Source organism: Mytilus galloprovincialis, chromosome 2, assembly GCF_965363235.1.
Source record: "Mytilus galloprovincialis chromosome 2, xbMytGall1.hap1.1, whole genome shotgun sequence".
Taxonomy (NCBI): domain Eukaryota; kingdom Metazoa; phylum Mollusca; class Bivalvia; order Mytilida; family Mytilidae; genus Mytilus; species Mytilus galloprovincialis.
The window spans coordinates 1,085,823-1,105,861 of record NC_134839.1 but is presented as its reverse complement, the minus strand read 5'-3'; the positions used below and the strand labels follow the sequence as shown (position 1 = coordinate 1,105,861).

Here is a 20,039-nt window from a genome sequence, read left to right as displayed (position 1 = left end):
TTTATTTTCGGATTAATCTCACGTGAATTATTTCAAAATTGTCATTGTGCGCAGTCATTTTATGCCTGGATTACCTCCCATCATTTAAATACACGACTGCTGGGTTGTTATAGTGAAGTCAATATGATCCTACATGTTACACAAGCTTTCTTTAAAAACATACAAAGAAGGGTTCGTTTAGTTTCGTATAATAAGTGTATTGAAGAAACTATGAGTGTAATTCAAAATATTATAACTGTTTTAAATTACATGTTTCACCGTTATTTGGCCTATCTAATAAGATTTGGGGGTATATCTTCCACTTTTCAGAGTAAGAAAAACAACATATCAATACAAACTGTATGATTAACTGAGACATTAGGGATTCCTTCCAAAGTCTTTTTTTCTCTCTCTCTCGCTTTGACAGCTCAAAATATTATTTAAAATCTTTATAGAATAGAACGGTATTATTAGAACTGAAAAAATTCTATTTGGCCATTCATACTTATGATGTGCCTAGCAAAGCTAGTGAAAGTTGGCGGAAATGGAAATAAAATATATCTTAATACATATAAATTGATATTTGTCATTTATACTTTATTACCTGTTGCTGTGATTTATAACATATAAACGACTCCCTTTTTGCTCTTGTCTATTTTTTTTTTTTTTTTAATTTTCTCAGGTAATACAAAATTTAATTATGTTCAATGGTCTAGAAAACGTTTATAGATGTCAATTTTTCCTTTGACATATTTTTATTATGTTTTCACCTAAATGATATTGTATTATAGCAATAATCATCATCATTTACGTCAGCTTAGAGTTTGAGGAAACTTGGCAAGAAAAGAATAAGTTTTCCCTTTTTACAAGAGAAAATTTTTAATGATTTTTTCCCAGACATTTATTAAAGAAAACATTCTTTCTATTTTTGTCATTTCGGGGCCTTTTATAGCCGACTATGCCGTTTGGGGTTTGCTCATTGTTGAAGGCCGTATGGTGACCTATAGTTGTTAATTTCTGACATTTGTTCTTTTATAGACAGTTGTGGCAATCATACCACATCTTATTATTCACAAAGTGTTACAAGGATTCCGAAAACCACATTTAAAACATGATGCTTAAATTTTCTTTATCAATCTATTAAGCTTTTTTTTCTCAATTTTAAGGTATGGACCTTTATTGTTCCTCCGTCAAACGTATAATTATCATGTTTTAATATTTGAATTTCGGGTAAACCTCATCTTTAATTAACTTTTAAAAAAGAGCTGTTTATATTAAAGTGATATTTGACTTAAGTATCTAAATCCAGAAACAGGTTGCTAAATCGATGCTTATAGCAACTGTGACGCTAAGTTTTGGTTTCTGTCGACGTGTATGGTGCCTTCGGATAAGTGTTTATCAATGAAGAAATTGTACCTACCAGTAGTATCTAAATATTCCAGGTTAACACAATAAGATGCAATTTCAAAGAGTGAATCATTAGTAATATTGGCACATCCTTGTATTTCCAAGTGCCGTAACTCTGGACAGCGTTTCGCTATCGTATGTAATCCTTTATTAGTTAGCTTTTCACAACCAGTCAATATAATTCTTTCCACAATCACACACACTGTGGGAGTATTGTAACTAAGTCTTTTTGTCAAATATTTCAAAGCTTTATCAACGTTTATCTTCTCGCTATTTATAACAATGCGTCTCCATAGTAACGGATCCCATGACAACCGATACCATCGGTTGCACACTCGAGAACAGCGACACAACTGATCGGTCGGCAAGTTTGAGAATATGTTCACAATGACGTCATCTGTCACTAAGTCGAAAAGAGACGGTTTATGGTGACGTGATTTCGGTTTGGATGAAATGTACTGTTGACCGTCTTGAAGCTCAATCCGTTTAATATTATACTGAATTTCTTCAATATGTTTATCTAACTGATATTCATATGCAGGATTTTTATAACTTATCACAGGTGGCGCTGTTGGAAGTTTGTGTGATGAAATGTGTGATGATTTTGAGGACGAACGGTTAGATGATGTTGTTTTCACGGACGAAGATGATTTATGAGACATTGGTGACGGTGTGGACATTCTGTATTGCATATTTAAGTCACGTGGATTATAATGATTAGGTTCTCTGTGTGCAGGAGTCTTTGTCCCTGACCACGGTGGTTCTCTACTCGATACTCGTCCAGATTCACTGCTGTCAGAGCAGCTTCCTTTGAAGGTCGACATGCTAGTCTTTGAGTACGTATGACTCGCTGCATCAGAGGCAAATCCTGATGACGAGTCATTTATTGAGTCGGTGCATGTTTGATTCGGGTCTGTAAAATAAAAAAAGATTATTAAATTCGGTGTATAAAACGTAGCTAAGTTTGTGTTTTCGTCGGTGTGACTGACGTCATCATATTTGCTTTACAATAACAAATGCTTCCTTATTATCATTGTTAAACAATTTTTCAGTGCACGCGTGACAATGAAACTAATATCGAACAAATTTGACATATGTTTGTATCTATCAATTGTATACCATGTCATTTTACCTTGAATTTCCCTTCGTAAAAGTCCATTGTATCTCATTCAAATTCGTCAGTTAGAATTTCCAATTAATATTTATTACCTATGCATGAATTTTGTAAGCTTCAAACGAAACTATGCATGCTATATTAGTCAGCAAATATAGATAAAACAGATCAAAACACTTGAAATTCTGATTACAATTTGATTAAACCTAGGTATCAAAGGTAAAAATGGACGTCGGTGGATATTTTATCAAAGTTCAAAGTTTGTATCATGTAAACAGGAGAGAAGATACAAAGATATAGGTATAGAAACTTTGGACAGTTAATAAATGTTTATATGCATTGGCCCACGTCCGATAACATGTTTACAAAATGGCCGAAAAACTGTATTTTTGGTTAGTATAAAAAAGAAGATGTGGTATGATTGCCAATGTGAGAACTGTCCACAAGAGACCAAAATGACACAGAAATTAATTACTAGGTTTACTCTAAAGTATTATAAGACGGGAGAATTTAGGAGTAAGTGTACAAGAAACTGAAATTATACTGACGAATTTCGATCCTATCCATATGCTTTCACACTTTCTAAAGCATAATGGTTAAGAGAGAATATGGTACATAATAATTAATGTCACACAAACTACTGCAAGTAATTGCCAAAACAACAGGAATTTCAACAGTACATGTATCTATGATTTATATCTCAAAGTCGCAGTGAGGCCTCAAAAATATATTTGAAAGAGACAACCAGTTAACAACCATATGAAATAAGTTCGAAAACCATTTTTCAAATCGGACATATCCCCTCTTGCAAACCTCTAAATGAAAGAAACGACACGTGTAGAACAAAAACTCATAATATCAAGTGTCTACAGTAAATATACAAAAACACACCATACATTTTATTTCTATTCATTTTCATACCTCAGATTAAAAAGACCCCTTTTATACTGATAGTTTCCTCCTGTAGAAAACTTTCAGTCACATAATGTTGTATCTATAAAACTGAATGCTTTATTTAACTTTAACATCACTGAAAAGAAATGAAGCCAAAGTATACACAGAAAAATGATACCAATAATTTTCTATTGTATATATCATTAAGAGGGCTTAGCCAATGGTGTGCTTAGTTAAACAATTCCGATGCTTTGGAATAAAAATATGTTGAAGAATATGATTTAAAAGCTTTCATTTATGATTTTCAATACATTAAGAAATCTTTTGAAAAAATCCTTAAATAGTTATTTGATAATCGTACAAAAGTCAAATATGATATTTTAATCCCTTTTAAAACTTTTAAAACCAAACACAAAGTCAAATGCTCTAACATGTCAGAGTTTAGATTGTTAAAGCATTTATAATAGTCATGAAATACAAGAGCATATGCAATGAACGACTACTTGACATGGTAAAATTTATTATGAAAAGAAGATGCTTTGACGAAGTTGGTTTACTTTAACTCAAAAATAAAACCTTTTATTATATGAAAACAAATCCCAAGTATTTTTTAAGAAACCTGTTCAGCTCATCGTATTTCAGTACGGACAGAAACAGTTATATTTCTCTGCGAAACGTGGGAAACCACTATTCTGCCAATTAGTCACTGACAGTGTCAGTTTTATATAAGCGACATTTCTAAAATTTCATGTTGGATATATACCAACAAAATAAACTGCCTTTTTGTACAGTTTACAAGCAAATGATACCTACATATTTTACATAGAAAGTATATTGTGCAGAACATCAACCTCTGGGTCAACTACCGAAAACTCGTGTGTAAATGTTAAACGATTTGTTCCACCATTTAATGTCAGAAATATCCCATAAAATGATATTTATGTCAAAATTATTAATATGTATACAAATCAAGCTCTATGGTTCATTGTACAAAATCACACTTCGATCCGTGCTTTGGAATATTATTATTAAATCCTTAAAGCTTAATGGGCAAAAGGGGGAGAGTTTTGACTAAACACCTGAAATGCATACACAAACAACAATATATATTTGCTCTGGCAAATTGATATATGGCCGATAACTCAATGAAATTTGTTGGTTTTTTACCAAATGTCTTCGTGTGGTTTTCTATATTTCAATAGGAGTGAAGATGTTTACTGGTTTATAAGACATTATTAATTCAAAGACTGGGGAAATAGTTCAAATACACTGTATGTTTTGACATGGTATGCAAAATTTAGGATTTATTGCCCCTTTAATTTGGGAAATAAGAATTTTTAACATATATTAGCATCCAATGAGGTGCATGTACTCGTATAGAAAAAAAAGCTTTCACGACACGTCAACATTTTTTCCCAAATAGACCGAATAAGGGCCTTTCAGTTTATCTCGGTCAACGTCATTCTTTCTTGCTAACCAGAAACAAGTTGCTTAATATATTTCAATCACTAACATTCTTTCTTGTTGACCAAAGACAAGTAGAAGACAAATACCAATCATTATACGTTTTAGTAATCAACAAAACATATTTTTTCAGATGTCAAATAAAGGTTATATCGGAAACTAAAAAGTAATACCGATATACAGAGACAAAACTTGATTATAAAATTATAAACAACTTACTGTAAAAAAGTACTGAAGTTTCGGGGAAACACCACTGACTATTGTGTTTATCATTTCCTATCACAAGCATCCTCATTCCGAATGTTTGTTTTAATCACGAACTTTGATTAATCCGCTATCACGTAAACTCCTCACTTAGTTTATACTATTTCAAGCGTTATCAGAACTTTCAAAATATAAATATCATCGTTTGAATAAAATCCACTTTTCTTTACACATCAGAATTCGTTAAATCTCAAACAATCAATTTTTAAAAAATTACGGCCCCACAGAACGATTCGTAATCAATTTTTTTTAATGATTTTAATTATTTCTGAAACTGCGATCTTAATGAAAAACAACTGTGTATTCCATATAGTTATCCGAAGCTTTATAGAAGGAGGTTAGTCCATTTAAATACAGATACTCTTTCTATTCAAATCCACCTTTATTAGCCAGTCAATTGAAAGTTATTTAATTTTTCAGTAGAAAATATTTACTTGCAACTAAGCAATTAAATAAATATCATTTTTCCTATGAATTAGTTAATACCAAGATTAGTTTGTTCGGCACTTGAGAGGTCAATTTTCTTCTTTATTCCTGTTAGAAAAGGTTATTTTTAGAAACATTACATAGAGAAGGCCTTTAATTTTCTGCTACTGGCATTGTATTCAAAAAAAGGAATTTTAAAATTTGTCATGTGTTGTTTTTACCACAATCCTGAAATACCAACACGAGAAGACTATTTACGGTTTTTAATTTGTCATAAAACAAATGGCGTTTCTATTATTACAAAACAAAGTTACAAAACAAAGGAGAAAAGTGACAGTTACTTTAGGCTACGAAGATGTCACTTAAACTTTTTTTCAATTCACAACTTGAAAGTCATTTTATTTATAGTTTTTTGTTAGATTGTGTGTCTGTACTACACTTTTGTGAAACTTTTGGCCAATCAGATCCGAAGGCTGTGTACATATGTCTTTTAGTGCTAGTTAGTTATCATAAGTGTATATTAATGCATATCAAATTTGATTTGGCTGATTTGGGATGCTTCAGAAACGTCTGTACTAGTAATCATATATACACACCGGCAATCTCATTTAAACAACAAATAAGACAACAATGAACACCCAATACAAAAAATAATTGTGAACAGTTCTTTATGGTAACATGGAAATATGATTCTGAAGCGTCACAGGCAAGTTTTAAACTATATGTCCAAAGTAACTTTTTAGTCTAACAACAGACTGGCAAAGTGAGGCAAATGATATCAGAGCCACATTCAAACACGAAAGTCAAAAATAAACTGAGAACTTCTTGGCTGTAGGAGAAAAAGACAAACATATTGAACAGGCAAACAATAGTACACAAAACACAACACAGAAAAACCAAAGAATGAGCAACACGAATTCCACCGAAAACTTGGGGTGATCTCAGGTGCTCCGGAAGTGACATACTCCTTCAAGCCATGAAGCATTGATTCTTTAAGGTTCATGTTATCTACATCAATTTTAATTTGGATTGCAATTTGTCATTTTCGTAAAATATGTTAATCCGATCAGTCATTTTGGATAATCTAGATGTTGATACGCAAACGCTGTATACTGATCATCAATATGCAATTTTTAACAAAATATACAATTAAGATTTTTTTCAAATCCATGATCTGAATGAAGATTCTTCCGTTACCAGCCTGTGAATTAATTTACCAAATGCACTCATATATGTTATGCAAGTCCATCGTAAAACTGTTTTGAAAATGTCGATCAGCAACTTAGATCACTAGGCTACAGGGTTCCCCATTGAAGATTGATAACTAAACAAACTTTAAAGCATAATTTAGAAAAACAAACTTTACCTATTACCTGGGAAAACAGCTTCAAAATAAAAAATAACTGTATATTTTTCTTTTCGTTTCAAGATTAGAATCATTGTAGAATTTGTAGGTTTTCTTTTAACACTTATTAAACCAGAGAGTGAACAAATAATAAAATGCAACCAGTCTGGTTTTTTTGGAAAAACATGAGTATCAAAAAAGGGAAATAATGTTTGCATTGACTATATAGTAACTACTGATTAAACGGGACAGGAAACATTCGGGAGAGCCTTATTAACAACGTTTGTTTTAATTGAGAACCTATTTTTATTTAAATCTGGAACATAAGCGACAACCGTTCGGCAAAGAATGTAAGTTGGATAATGTAGAAAGAATCTAAAACTACCGAAAACATATACAAGTACTTCTTTAGCCATAATTGTCTGTTCGTTTTCTAGATCAACTTTTTAATTAAGAATTGTATTTGCGTCTTAGTATGTGCTCGTCCAGAATAAGGATTTTACATATAATTCAATGTTTGGAATGTTTCACTCTTTGAATGTTAAAGAACCCATTCTTAAACTGCTTCGAGCCCATAAATGTTCTGCTGCCACGTTCCGCTGTCCAAGATACCCTCTTTTCCAAAATTTCCTGCCATTTTCCAGTTGACCCACTTTGCAAAACCTACCTAATTGATATATCGTTTAATGGTATGTAAATAATATTTGTCACTGGACGCTAAGCAAACAACAATCATGTTATTGATAAGATATAATACTAGCCATTAGATTTATAAATTAATCATTTAAAATGTCCCTAAGGTTCACTGACGCAATGTAAAATATACCGGTCATTATCATCATTATCGATTTCATTCTTTGGGCTAATTGATTATAGAGAGACTAAGAGAATATATCTTATCTACCTGTGATATCGGAAACAGTTTAAAACTTCATCTGATTCTTTAATGGATAAAGTCTAAATCAATAAACATTTATTGAAAAGACACGCGAATGGTTATTTCTGTACGACAATTATGTTGTTCCTAGCTAAAGTTTCCGACATGTTGGTATGCAAAGGATAACCTCGTAGTGGTTTTCACTTCAGGTGCGGTTACACTCTTTATAGAACGTCTCTTCACATTCAAAGAATAACTTAATTCCTTTCTGTAAGCCATCCTTTGTATGGCATGAGACATCTTTCTTTTTCTTTTATAATTCAAAATGTTACAGTTGATTTATATTTTGAAACAGGATAATTGGCAAAATAACGGTAATTTTATCTGTTTCAAATTTGAGAAAGAGTTTTTTTTAATGATAATGGATCTAAGTACAGTTCTGAAAGGGGTACTCAATCTATAAAAAGCTTTAGTCTTTTTGTCTTATGTTTTGTGTCTTATTTAAATGTTTGTCAAGCTTGACTGTTTTTATTTTAATTTGGTTTGTGTCTGCAAACAAACAATATGGCTTGAATCGTGCGAACGAGTGTTTTTTTCCAGATAGGCAATATAATTTGAAGAGAAATACACTTGTTATGAAATAAAAATGCATTTCATTTCAGTCATATATCATTCCCTGACAATATCAAACATACTACGATTGTACTAGTATTCTTGATTAAGTTGAAAATGTATACACTGTTAATCGTTTTCGTTTCCGCTTTATTTAAAAACTGATTTAATTTACCTTTTCAATATTGTAAAATTTTAAATAGGATTTAATCGAAGGTTATAGTTTTTAAAGCTTCAATATCTTTGACGTACAAATGTAAAAATGAGGACTCGAGTCCACGAACAACACGATAACATACTATTTTTAGGTGATTCGCATGGAAACAGTTTTAAAACACACTATACAGCTGTATAATAGTCATTAAACAAGCGTTTTTACACGATTTTATAAGAAACTTTCATGACATGTATTTGTTGTGTCGCGTCACATTATCAACTTAGATGTTGCCTTAGCAAAACAAAAACACAAAATACGAAACTTCTAACTATGTAAAACCTCCTACGTCAAATATCTTTTTCCGTTAAATTTAACTTTCAGAAAGACAGCATTCAGATCATTCCAAACATTCACATGATTAATTCTATCCGATTAAAATTCTGTACGTTCAGTAAATTGATCTATTATAGCAACATAGACATATATGATTGTGTGACAGACCACACCAACGTATAGGTAATCCTGTTAGTTCTATGTCTTATACAGTAGACTATGAGCGGAAGTAACCACATTATTTTTTTATGGGAAATAAAACTTTACCTTAACGAAATTTGGTGCGTTGATATTTAAATTCATTTTTGTTTCAAACTGCTATTCTATTGAAGCAGATATTCATAAAATACCTATATATATTATTCTAACACAATTACATTAGATCGTCGTCTTGTAACCTCATTATGAGGCCTGTGTATACTTTTTTTTTTACAGAAATGCAATAGTTTTCAGTTTAAATTAAGCCCGTTCTTAATAATTACAAATTTCCACAACCGGAGAGTCGAATTCTAATGGAGCGGTAACCTCAGATGAAGTAAAGGTGAACTTTTATTGTGATAAAGGCAAAGTTTCGTGTCTTATTTTTTCAAATATGCATACACTTAATTACACTCCATATATACATATAGTTTACGATACATTACTGGCATCTGTTATCTGCGTTTCTGTTGGTTTCTGTTTTCTTAACAAATCAAATATGCACTATGGCATTCAAAAAATTACCTCAAAACAAGCCCAGTTCTTAAATTTAACAAAAACATTCAACGACAACAAAGTCAAAATCCTGTAGGTTAATGCTCAACAGATTTGTTATTTAAATATTTTAAATACGTATTTGTAATAATGCTAACATTTAAAGACAAGTTCAAAAATATATCGAGACAACAAGTACCAAAACAGCAAATTTTTATGACAATCTTCATCAAACACACATTTAAGCCCTTGGTTCCTCTCCTAAAGACACTATTATTCATCTTACAAATTTCATTTTGTTTAAACCCCGCCTCCGGGTGTGGGCTTTTCTCGCTGTGTTGAAGACCTATTTGTGACCTTCGGCTGTTTTCTATTCTTTGATCGGATTGTTGTTTCTTCAACACATTCTCCATTTCCATGCTCAATTTTAATATCTCAAGCTAGGACTGACTTATAGAGAAATTCCGAATTTCTTTTGAAGTTTAAACTAGTAAATATTTCCTGACAGTAAAAATGTCAAATAAAAGATATAAGAATATTTTTTATTTCCTTCAATCAGAAGACAAATCTTTAAATGAAACGATGGAATGTTTGTTTACTTAGACGATAACAGTACCATAGTTTATCTTTTAGTCTACATTCTCTCTGTCTGAGTCAGTTTCGGTAGCTTAAGCTCAAGTCGACACGTTTCACGGATTAAAGTTGACATTAAGGATTATTACTGATAAATTACAAGGCTTTTTGAAACATTATGAATGGACTGTTTTTATTTCCAACAACCCGGGTAAAGATCGACATTTTCAATGCGGTATTAATATATATATAAGGAGATGTGGGCTGTTAACATTTATGATTATAGTTTAATATTCCACTACAAGAAGTTCGTTTACCGAAGAAAAAGAAAAAGCGGTCGTATCTCCCATTTAGTCCGTACGCTCTTTACATTGCTTTTTTTTTATGTTTTACTGCTGAAATTGTCTTTGTTCATATCTCTGATGGACCGTTTCTGTGTCAGATATCACTTTTACTTGATGTATTTCAGACGATTTAATTTAATGATAACAATCTTTTTTCTTTCAGTTTGATTCTTGATGCATTTATAGTCATTTATTGCAATAAATATTTTTTCTTCCTCAACATATTATTTCAAGCAGACAAAAATCGTACTCGACCAAAACCATTTGTTCTTTTTATATGTGGCGACATCAATATCAGTGTAACAATGTATATGCATTTATATCAATTCTACGGTTTTGTACATTTTATATGGAAATTAATTTCTTATTAGTATATGCATAGACACATTTCTCATTTTCTGATGTTACAACAGCGTAACATTTGCGATCATTTACCTTTAACATTATGTAACATAAGAAAATTGTTGCAACCAATACGTGGTTCTCCGTTAATGGAGTCAGTGATACTGTAGTAGTAAGTTGCTTACGTCAACGTAATTTGGACTTAGGTGGATAGTTGTCACATTGGCAACCCTACCATGCACATGTTATTATAACATGCATTATATTGATAGACTGAAATGACCTTTTTCATTGAGACTTCTGTATTACATAAAATAAACTCATTGCCTTTAATCCCGATCACTGTAGGGACAGGTCTGGTCATTTGAAAACCACGATGTAAAATACATGGAAGGGACAACTAATGATCAGTACTTAATTTCATTATCATTCGTGATACAAAACCATTAATTATAACATCAGGTGAAATTATACCGGCAATAAACGTCTGGTACGACATGGATTTACAGCTAACCATGTGTATGGTTGACCGTACAATTTTTGAACACGATAGTTTATAGTTCGGAGACACATTCCATTCATACACAAGACGAAGCCTTTACAGAGGTCACTGGTGCATGTTTAACAGTAAAATTTGTCAAATTAATAAGAAACTACGATGTTTTGGACCATGTTTAGAACGTGTATTTGTAGTTTCTCCGGATGCATACGACTTAAGAGTTTGGAGAAGACGTTACTAAGTTGTAAAACTTGTGTTTGATCCATTTGTCATTTTGAACAATAAAATATGTTTAAACTAATAGTTTGGGTAAATCGGTTCCAATAGAAAGGGTTACAAGATCGGGTCGCACTATGATAAACGTGCGAGACCTTCATGGGTAGCCAAGGTCGTGACATACTGTTTAGTAGTAGTTGTTGTAATTGTGATTTAAAAGGTCACTGAATTGTAACTTATTGAAAAAGTGTTACTGATGTTTTTATATGTTGCCCGTGTGACGTTATTTTGAACTAGTATTGAAAAAAATCCACCATAAAAAGACATTCATAAAAATAAATGCTGAACTTAGGTTGATCGGGCAAAATTGAAACCAAAAACTTTTGTTAAAATTATTGAATTCAATATTACGTGTAATATATCTAGCAATTTGTAACACAATATTATTGACATCAACAATAAATAAGGGCATGAAACACGCTAACACTGTGTTAATATGTCGCCCAAAAATAAATACCAATATACAATATAAATTTCTAGTATTTGATGACTGGTGTCATATGTCAAATCTAGTTTGTGTCGTTTGAAAAGAAGATACACAAACGGTTCTCAATGGATATTGTATTCCTTTATCGTAAAAAATAATTGCCATGTTAAAAATAGTCCTGCAATTACATTTTTGTATGCGGATTTACATTCAGCTAATTGGAGAAGTGAGACGTGGTATGCACCGCCTTGAAATGTAAACCTATAATAAGCCTAGGTCAAAGTAAACATAGGTTTTGTTACACTGTAAAATAACCATTGCAATTATATCCGATAGATAGTCTTATTAAGTATTATCCGTATTGTACTCGCCGATCTTTAGTACTATATTTTAGAGTTTGCAATGGGATTTAATGACATGTTAGATTGAACCATGTTTTCTATTAAAACTAATATAGAAAGTTCTTGGTGCAGTTTTTTTTTTTTTAGAGATTGACATATTTCATTATGTACGTATTCAAGTTTTTTATTGAAAATAGTATGTTGAACTCGAAGACTAGATGTCTGCTTTGTTTTCAGGCTTTTGTGTGCACTGTTATTGTAGTATATCGCTTCTTTATTATATATATTTTATAGACACAATATTAAGTTACACTTCACAGCTGTGAGTTCACATGTGGTTGGTACTGTTAAATTCCTTTCTGCTAGAAAGTAGACAAGTCCATCCAATGCATCTTAGTCAGATGGGCAGTGAGGGAGTGGGTACGAATGCGCGTTATAAGCTGTTGTTTGTTAGTATTTTTTGAAGGAATCGGATGGTGTTTTTTTTGTTATTGTTGTCTGTTGTACTGTCCAATAAACTTATTTTGGCAAGTCCTTATATACTTTTTGTAAACATTAAATGTATTTTTACATGTACTAGGAGAAGTTGAAACTTTAAGATATAAGTTATTTGTCCATTTTATAAGAAAATATTGAGAGACAAATATTTAAATCGTCGAAAACTGCTTTTGTTGATGTTTTTTTTTGCAACGGTCATACAAGTGAGAGGTTTAGATAGTTATTAAACCAGGTGTAATACACCATTTTCTATTAAAGGGAATGCCTGTACAAAGTCAATGAAATGACAGATGTTTTCCTTTTGTTTGATACGTTTGATCTCTTGATTTTGACATTCAGTTTGAATTTTTCTCGGAGATGGGTATTTTAATTGTTTTACATTTTGTAGATATGAAAATCTCGATATGATTGCGTCAGTCCAGGAAATATCTGCAATGATAGCCTGGTCGGTTGATGGGTTGGTAATATAATGTAAGTTTTCCGCAAATAATAAGCCTTTTCAAAATAAATAATATAAACAATTTGAGCTAACGATTATGTAATAAGTATGAATTCAATATTATCGGATGTTTCTTTTCACAGTTAAGTTGCTTAAAGGAATTAGATAAACTCTTACTTAATTTTGAATGATGCATTTTTAAAGAATTCACGCAAAACAGGTGCGTATAGTTCTGTGCAATTTCTTTCGGTGCATATTTGCGGTTTTAATATTCTTTAAAAATTGTTTTCGACGACTATGGTCATTTAAATAGATTTTGACATGTAGCAGAACAACTACACTCGAAAAAAAATCATAACATCAAAAAAATTTCGGGGACCGTGAAATGTATAAACTTGACAAGCATTATATAACGTTTAAATATGTCAATACACTACAATTGCAGATCAGACAGTCCCAGTGGGATATGAAGTAGTTACAATGGAACTCTTCAAAATAGAGGCATAAAAAGTATCGATTATACCCGGGGTACCACGGTTTATTTACGATTCGGTCGATCATTTCTTAAATTTCTATAAGAAAATGACAGATTATTGATTCAAATGTCTCATCTTGAAATAGAAATGAAATATGACTACATATAATCAGTCTATATACTTTGAAGATAAAACCCATGATACTAATAATTGCGTTTTATTTGACATGAAGTAAAGCCGCGAGATATTTCAATTCGGAATGTAATAATTTGGTGAGAAAGAAAACATGTGTTCTGATTCAAAGATTAGGATACACAATTGTGTAAATAGTCGTTAATCCATTTCTTTGCTTATACCCGATATATTGTAAGATAATCTACTCCAATATGTAATCCATTATAATCTCTGAAATTTGGCAGTGTATTGTTACTCAAAATTGAAAGTATAACTGTTTGTATTAAACGAAGTTTCTTATCAGTTTTATGTATGTTTAAGATTGCTCAAGATAATGTGGTGTTTTCTACCATGTCACTTTTTGATAACAAAACTAACAAAAACTTTTCATTTCCAGTTTGAATAAAAGACTAAATAGAAGTTTATTATCGAAGCTCTTAATGAAAAAGATATAAATCGACAAAATTACACTTTGAGTTCGGCATTTTATTTCTCTTAAAATTTTTAAACCATAGTATTTGCAATTACTTTTACACAAAGCACCCTAGAGATACAATTGAAACTAGAGTAAAATCGGAACGGCGGGAAGGTCATATCGTAAAGCTGAATCAAATGGGGATCATGGGTCGTCCTTGAAAAACGTTTTTATTTCCAGGGACAAAAGATTTCTCATTTTACTATAACAAAATACATATTCTCTTCTTCACAATGTAGTAATCTGACAGTTATTGTAACTGTAACGGGCGTGTCATTCACAATTGCTGTCTGTCTGTATTTTCTTTACATCTTGGATTTGTAATATTAATCTAATGATATTCGGCTACAATGTTAACTTCCGTATGTTTTTCTTTTGCAGTAATACGTTCTGTGACTTGCATTTTTATGTTATTATAATTTAACGCGGCTTACGCCTTGTCGCCAGTGCGTGCAAATGGTCAGATTACTTGAAAACAACATAATGTATTACATAGTTAATTTCTGAATGGTATATAGTGTCCAAATTGAGAATCGAATATTAAATAACAGCAATCAAAGGAAATAAGGTAAACAATTCAACCAATAGAAGAAACAAATGGAAACATAATATCAGTTTGACTAAGTAAAATATGTTTCTTCGACAATAAGTGGTGCTTAAATTTCTAGGGACACAAATATCCGCCATTACACAAAGGAAGGGGTGCAAAAAAATAAGTCACAGTACACCTTCCAACGATGAGCTGATTTCTGGCATCAAACCTTTTAAATTCAAATTTACTTAAATATTGAATCTAACCATATTAGAGAAATAAAGTTTAAGGTCGCGATTCAATGGAGTGTAACACATTGTTCTAATATTAAACTTTTGTAAACAAAGAAAATGATTTTTCTAGCTTTGATAAAATATGTTTCATAATACATTATAGACATCTCTTACAATAATGTATCCAGGTTAACATAGATTTATGTTGTTTTACATATAAATCTACTTATCGCCATCTGTGGTGCTGTAATTGAAATTCAATTGAATTGACGCCCAATAATTGATACATTCCCAACATAGCACAAAAACACGAATGGTATGTTTATCACAAAATCACGAAAGTAATAAATCTTATGGAGTTCATAACGTTTTGTTTCGTTATGCAGGACCTTGTAAACTCCACAGCACTTTCAATTTTAATAAAATTATTTTGTTCTGGGTTCATGGTTTAATAAGCTGCACCTCGCATAACTTTTAACTATCCGAATGAAGATAATCTGCTCTGCTTTTTAACTTTGTGAAAGTAATAGTTATTACATTTAACTTGAATTCACACTATTTATGCGTGTACTTTGTAAAAAAACACTAAATTTTTCGTGGGTAGGATATAATTTACAAAATTTCCCTTTATTTGTCTGTCATTTTTTTGCTATTATAATGAAGTGTTAAAGAGCAGACATAGCCAACAGCAACAACAGAAAAATATTAATTTTCAGACAAAAGTGCAATTTGCAAGTTTTTGTCTTTTTACCTGTGTCTGCTTGTTGTTTAATTAATGGTTTACGAAGTTAATTACCTTTAGGCAGAAACAAATTATGTAGTGTTAATAATTAGGAATGTGAAAAATTTAAGATGAATAGCTCATTAAAATTAATTTAATTACTTGTACAAAATGGCAGTTGAAAGGATGCATTGTCTCAACAAAATGTCAGGATTCCGTGTCAATGCAATACTTAACTTGAAATCAATATTTGACGCATTTTCTACAAATTGATTTTTGTTAAACAGTAATGTCGTCAAGTTATTAAGGTGTAGCAACGAAGTTATGAAAACAATATCGTATTTGTTTAAATTTTAAAGGGTTCATTCTTTTAAAATTTACACTTGTTTTCAGTTTCAACAAATGTATGGTATCAAGTTATGACAAGACATTTATTGTTTATGCACCAAGGTCTTGTAAGGCTGTCATCAATTGAAATCGATTTGTTTTTGTAATAATGAATAATTGTTTAAATATTTCAAACACCTTTAACCAATATAATTGCATTTTTTTTTTTTAATATTGGTTAGAATTTCACATTTTTCCATATTACACCTCAAAATAAACAAATTTCTACAACTGTTATTAGTACCAGTTTCGTATGCAAAAATGAATAATTCATCTTCGCGAAAAAGTGAAGGATACAAGTATGTTAAATGTTCTTCTCAGATCCATACTCTAGCTCCTCTAGGACTTTAATGCTTCAATAATAATCCAAATGTATCCATATGAGACATAATATAGGTCACAGATTTAATACACAATATTATTAAAATTGACCTGAAAGTGTCATTTCTAATCAATAAACCCATCAAATATTGGACTATCATATCAAAGTAAACAGACAACAATTATACTTATTATCATACACTCGCCTAATTCACACTGAAAATAAACTAAAATAGAAAAACTTACTACTTCATTTCGGTTGATTCTTTTAGATAAAAACAACACTTTAGAAAAATCAGGTGTCCGAACGCTTTTCTGAATTTACCATTATCAGAAACGCTTAAATTATATTTAGAAGCTATAGATGAATAAATACGACGAAACCATAAGGAGCTATACGAAAACAATACCAAAAAGGGAAAGTAAAATTATCTAAGGTCAGTTTTCAATTCCATGACGGAGGTGGAACCTAAGTTTGTTAGTTATTTCTTAATATCATTTTATTTTATCATAAAATTAAAGTTTATTTTAAAATATTGAATATATCTAATTTGTCATATTCGCTATGTTGAAATAAATTAAACACATATCCTCGTCACTTTATTTGAATCTTTTAAGTCTTATTCCTCGTTTTCAACTATTGTCCGCCGAAGACTAGTTTAATTATATTTATAGATAAAGGCACGTAGCCTTATAATGATTTGGAACTGTCTTCTCTATACTTCTATTCTGATCATCAGGACACTTACCAATTCCAAATAAGTCTTCCAGAACTCCGTCCCAGTCCGTTCTTTGTTTGTGTATTATTTCTGACGGCATTATAAATGTCATACTTTTTAAATCCAAAACCAAGACGAAAGTTATTTATCACTATCCATTTCTACGAATTAATATATAAAATCCACACTCAAAAAAGCAACCTTTCCATAAATCCAGTAATGTAAACTATTACAGCGTGCTTTTACAATAATCTATATCACGTGACATGCAAATTAACATATGACTTCATCACAGGTGAAAACGAAGGTACAATCAACATACCTGAAGAAAATCAATCGTCTGACTGAAGTTTAAAGCGATCACCAGAGATTAACCGTAGTTTCATTGTAAGGCGTTTAACGTCCACTTTATTAACTACACTAGCATATAAAGAAAGTCTTTTTACTTATTGATTTGCCTTTTTATGAATATGAAAATGTTATAATCCTGTAAATTCTCTTGGGTGTCGTCAAAATTGTATACCTCATGAATAAGTAAGTATATGGTAAACGAAGAAAATCTGTGATATTTGAAAACTAAAACCCGAAGTGAAACCATATACCTTTAGGGGGATTATAGAACCGTTGGATTAAATGTGGTATATTACATGTCTTTGTTAGCAAATATGTAATTACATGACAATTCAAAATATGGATAGCAGTCATCTTCTATAATTTATAACATAAACATATAATATACAATTGTATTATATGTCTCTGTTTATAAGTATCGTCTTTTCATATGGTGTCGTTAATGTATAAAATAGACACTAAAGCAAGTAACAATCAGTTGTAGTAACCCAACAAAGCTGAATGCAATTTTTGAATTATTGACTTTTGCTAGCATTTTAGGAACACTTAATTGCTTGTTTGAAGAGGAAAAAACTCCTCAGTTGAACCTAGTACTATATTATTGTAGTTTGTTTATTTATTTTTTTGTCCATGATAGATATGATAGCCATGTGATGTGTCTATTTGTTCTTGTTACTAATTTTTCAGTAGTAAGTATTACAAAGCGTATTTTGCATTGTGATTAATATCGGCTTCTGGAATTACTTATTCCTCTAAAACACTTTAAAGTCTTATAAATTTCAATGGCGTTAACTACTGTGGGACTATCTTTTCTATAACACATGGGTTGGTTTAGAAGCCATCATTGTTTGGTAAACGTCTTATGAAGTACCGATTTAACGAGTTTACTGATTTTCATAATTTTTCAATTGTTGTACCGTTACATCCGACTATCCGAAGTAAGGGAAGGATTGAACGCTCACAATAAGTTTAAAATCGCCTCATTTCTGAATTCTAGATTCTAAGTCAGGAGCCTGTGATCCTAGTACATGTATGGTTGTCGTTGGTTCCTGTCTGCCATACTATTTTTTAGTTTAACATTGTTTGAAGCATGAATCAGACAACGCCATTTTGTTTCCCTTTGAATTGTTTTACACTGGTTCATTTTAAGCTTTTTTTACATGGGGTTTGAACATTGTTGAAGGCCCTAAGATAACCTGTACTGTTCTTTTTTACACCAATGTAATTATTTTTGTTAGATACTTGTCTCATTGACAATGATATTATATTTTGTAACTAAGAACTATAGGATTTGTTTCTTTGCTTGTGTATATTTTTGGTGTGTTTTATATTTATAGAGATAAGTACTAGTACCGTCAACGACTCATAGTTCAATATATTTTTTATAGTTCACGGGCGCCTCTGATGAAGCAGGACATGCTAACCCGCCCGAAACATCTTAATTGACCCAAGGTTTTTTGCTAGGACTTAATTCATCACGGTTGCTAAGGCAATCTTGTGTTCTTTAAGCGCTTTTCCTCTTTCTTGTGTCTATTATTTTCCTTTCCTTTTTAAGTACAATCTCTTATTTGACATGTCATTGAGACCATGCAATTTCTGTACAACTTTGAATCAACGAGTTACTAGTTATATTGTGTGAAGTCACGACGACTTGCGATTTCTTTTACCGAATTTAAAGTTGAGTTAGTCAAAGTTCGAAAATAATCGCTTCAGACCATCCAAAAAAATTATATCATTCAAAGAATTCGTTTCCTTTGTACCTAAGGTTATTTTGAACTTCAGCGCACCAACGATTATACCCTCATTATCGAGTTCATTTATTATTTAAAAATTAAATTAAATTATTCACAGGGAGAAATAAAAATAATATAATTATTTTAATTGCTTATGAACTAACTGATATTGTTTGGATTTCAATTATAAGTATTTAACACAAACGTGATAGTAATATACCACCACAGAAGAGTTATAAAAATGGATATAAATTTAAATTAATTTGACAGTACAGTCTATTTTTAAATATAGTGAATGAAAGTGTACTAACGAATTTTGTTTTCTATCAGGACTAAGACGCACCAGTATTATTCTCCTTGACATGAAAATCTGCAACGAATATTCCGACTGATTTATATATAGTATACTTGTGTGTCTTTTGATTGTCGAACTGGCAACTTATAGTGAGCAAAGAAATGGAAACCAAAACACTGTGATGAATTTTAACCCTGCTATACACATGTGTCAACGTATATTTGTTCCTCCTTACGGGAGATTCTCTGAAAAAATGTCTTATTCATAAACGATGCTGTAATATCTGTTCCTATACTCTTTAGATAGTATAGGATATAA

At 31.2% G+C, this 20,039-nt stretch overlaps 1 protein-coding gene across 5 annotated transcripts in view; it reads right to left on the bottom strand.

Annotated features, from left to right (window-relative positions):
• LOC143062645 (uncharacterized) overlaps nt 1-20,039 on the bottom strand; it is a 74,051-nt gene that overhangs the window by 2,680 nt on the left and 51,332 nt on the right. For 2 of the 5 annotated variants that reach the window (XM_076234330.1, XM_076234329.1), the window contains one exon: nt 1,400-2,299. In XM_076234330.1, coding sequence (XP_076090445.1) covers nt 1,400-2,299 — 900 coding nt within the window. Of the gene's footprint in view, nt 1-1,399; nt 2,300-2,518; nt 2,666-5,077; nt 5,410-17,372; nt 17,665-20,039 lie in introns of those variants that run through there. The other 3 variants (XM_076234331.1, XM_076234332.1, XM_076234333.1) reach the window with 3 other exon arrangements.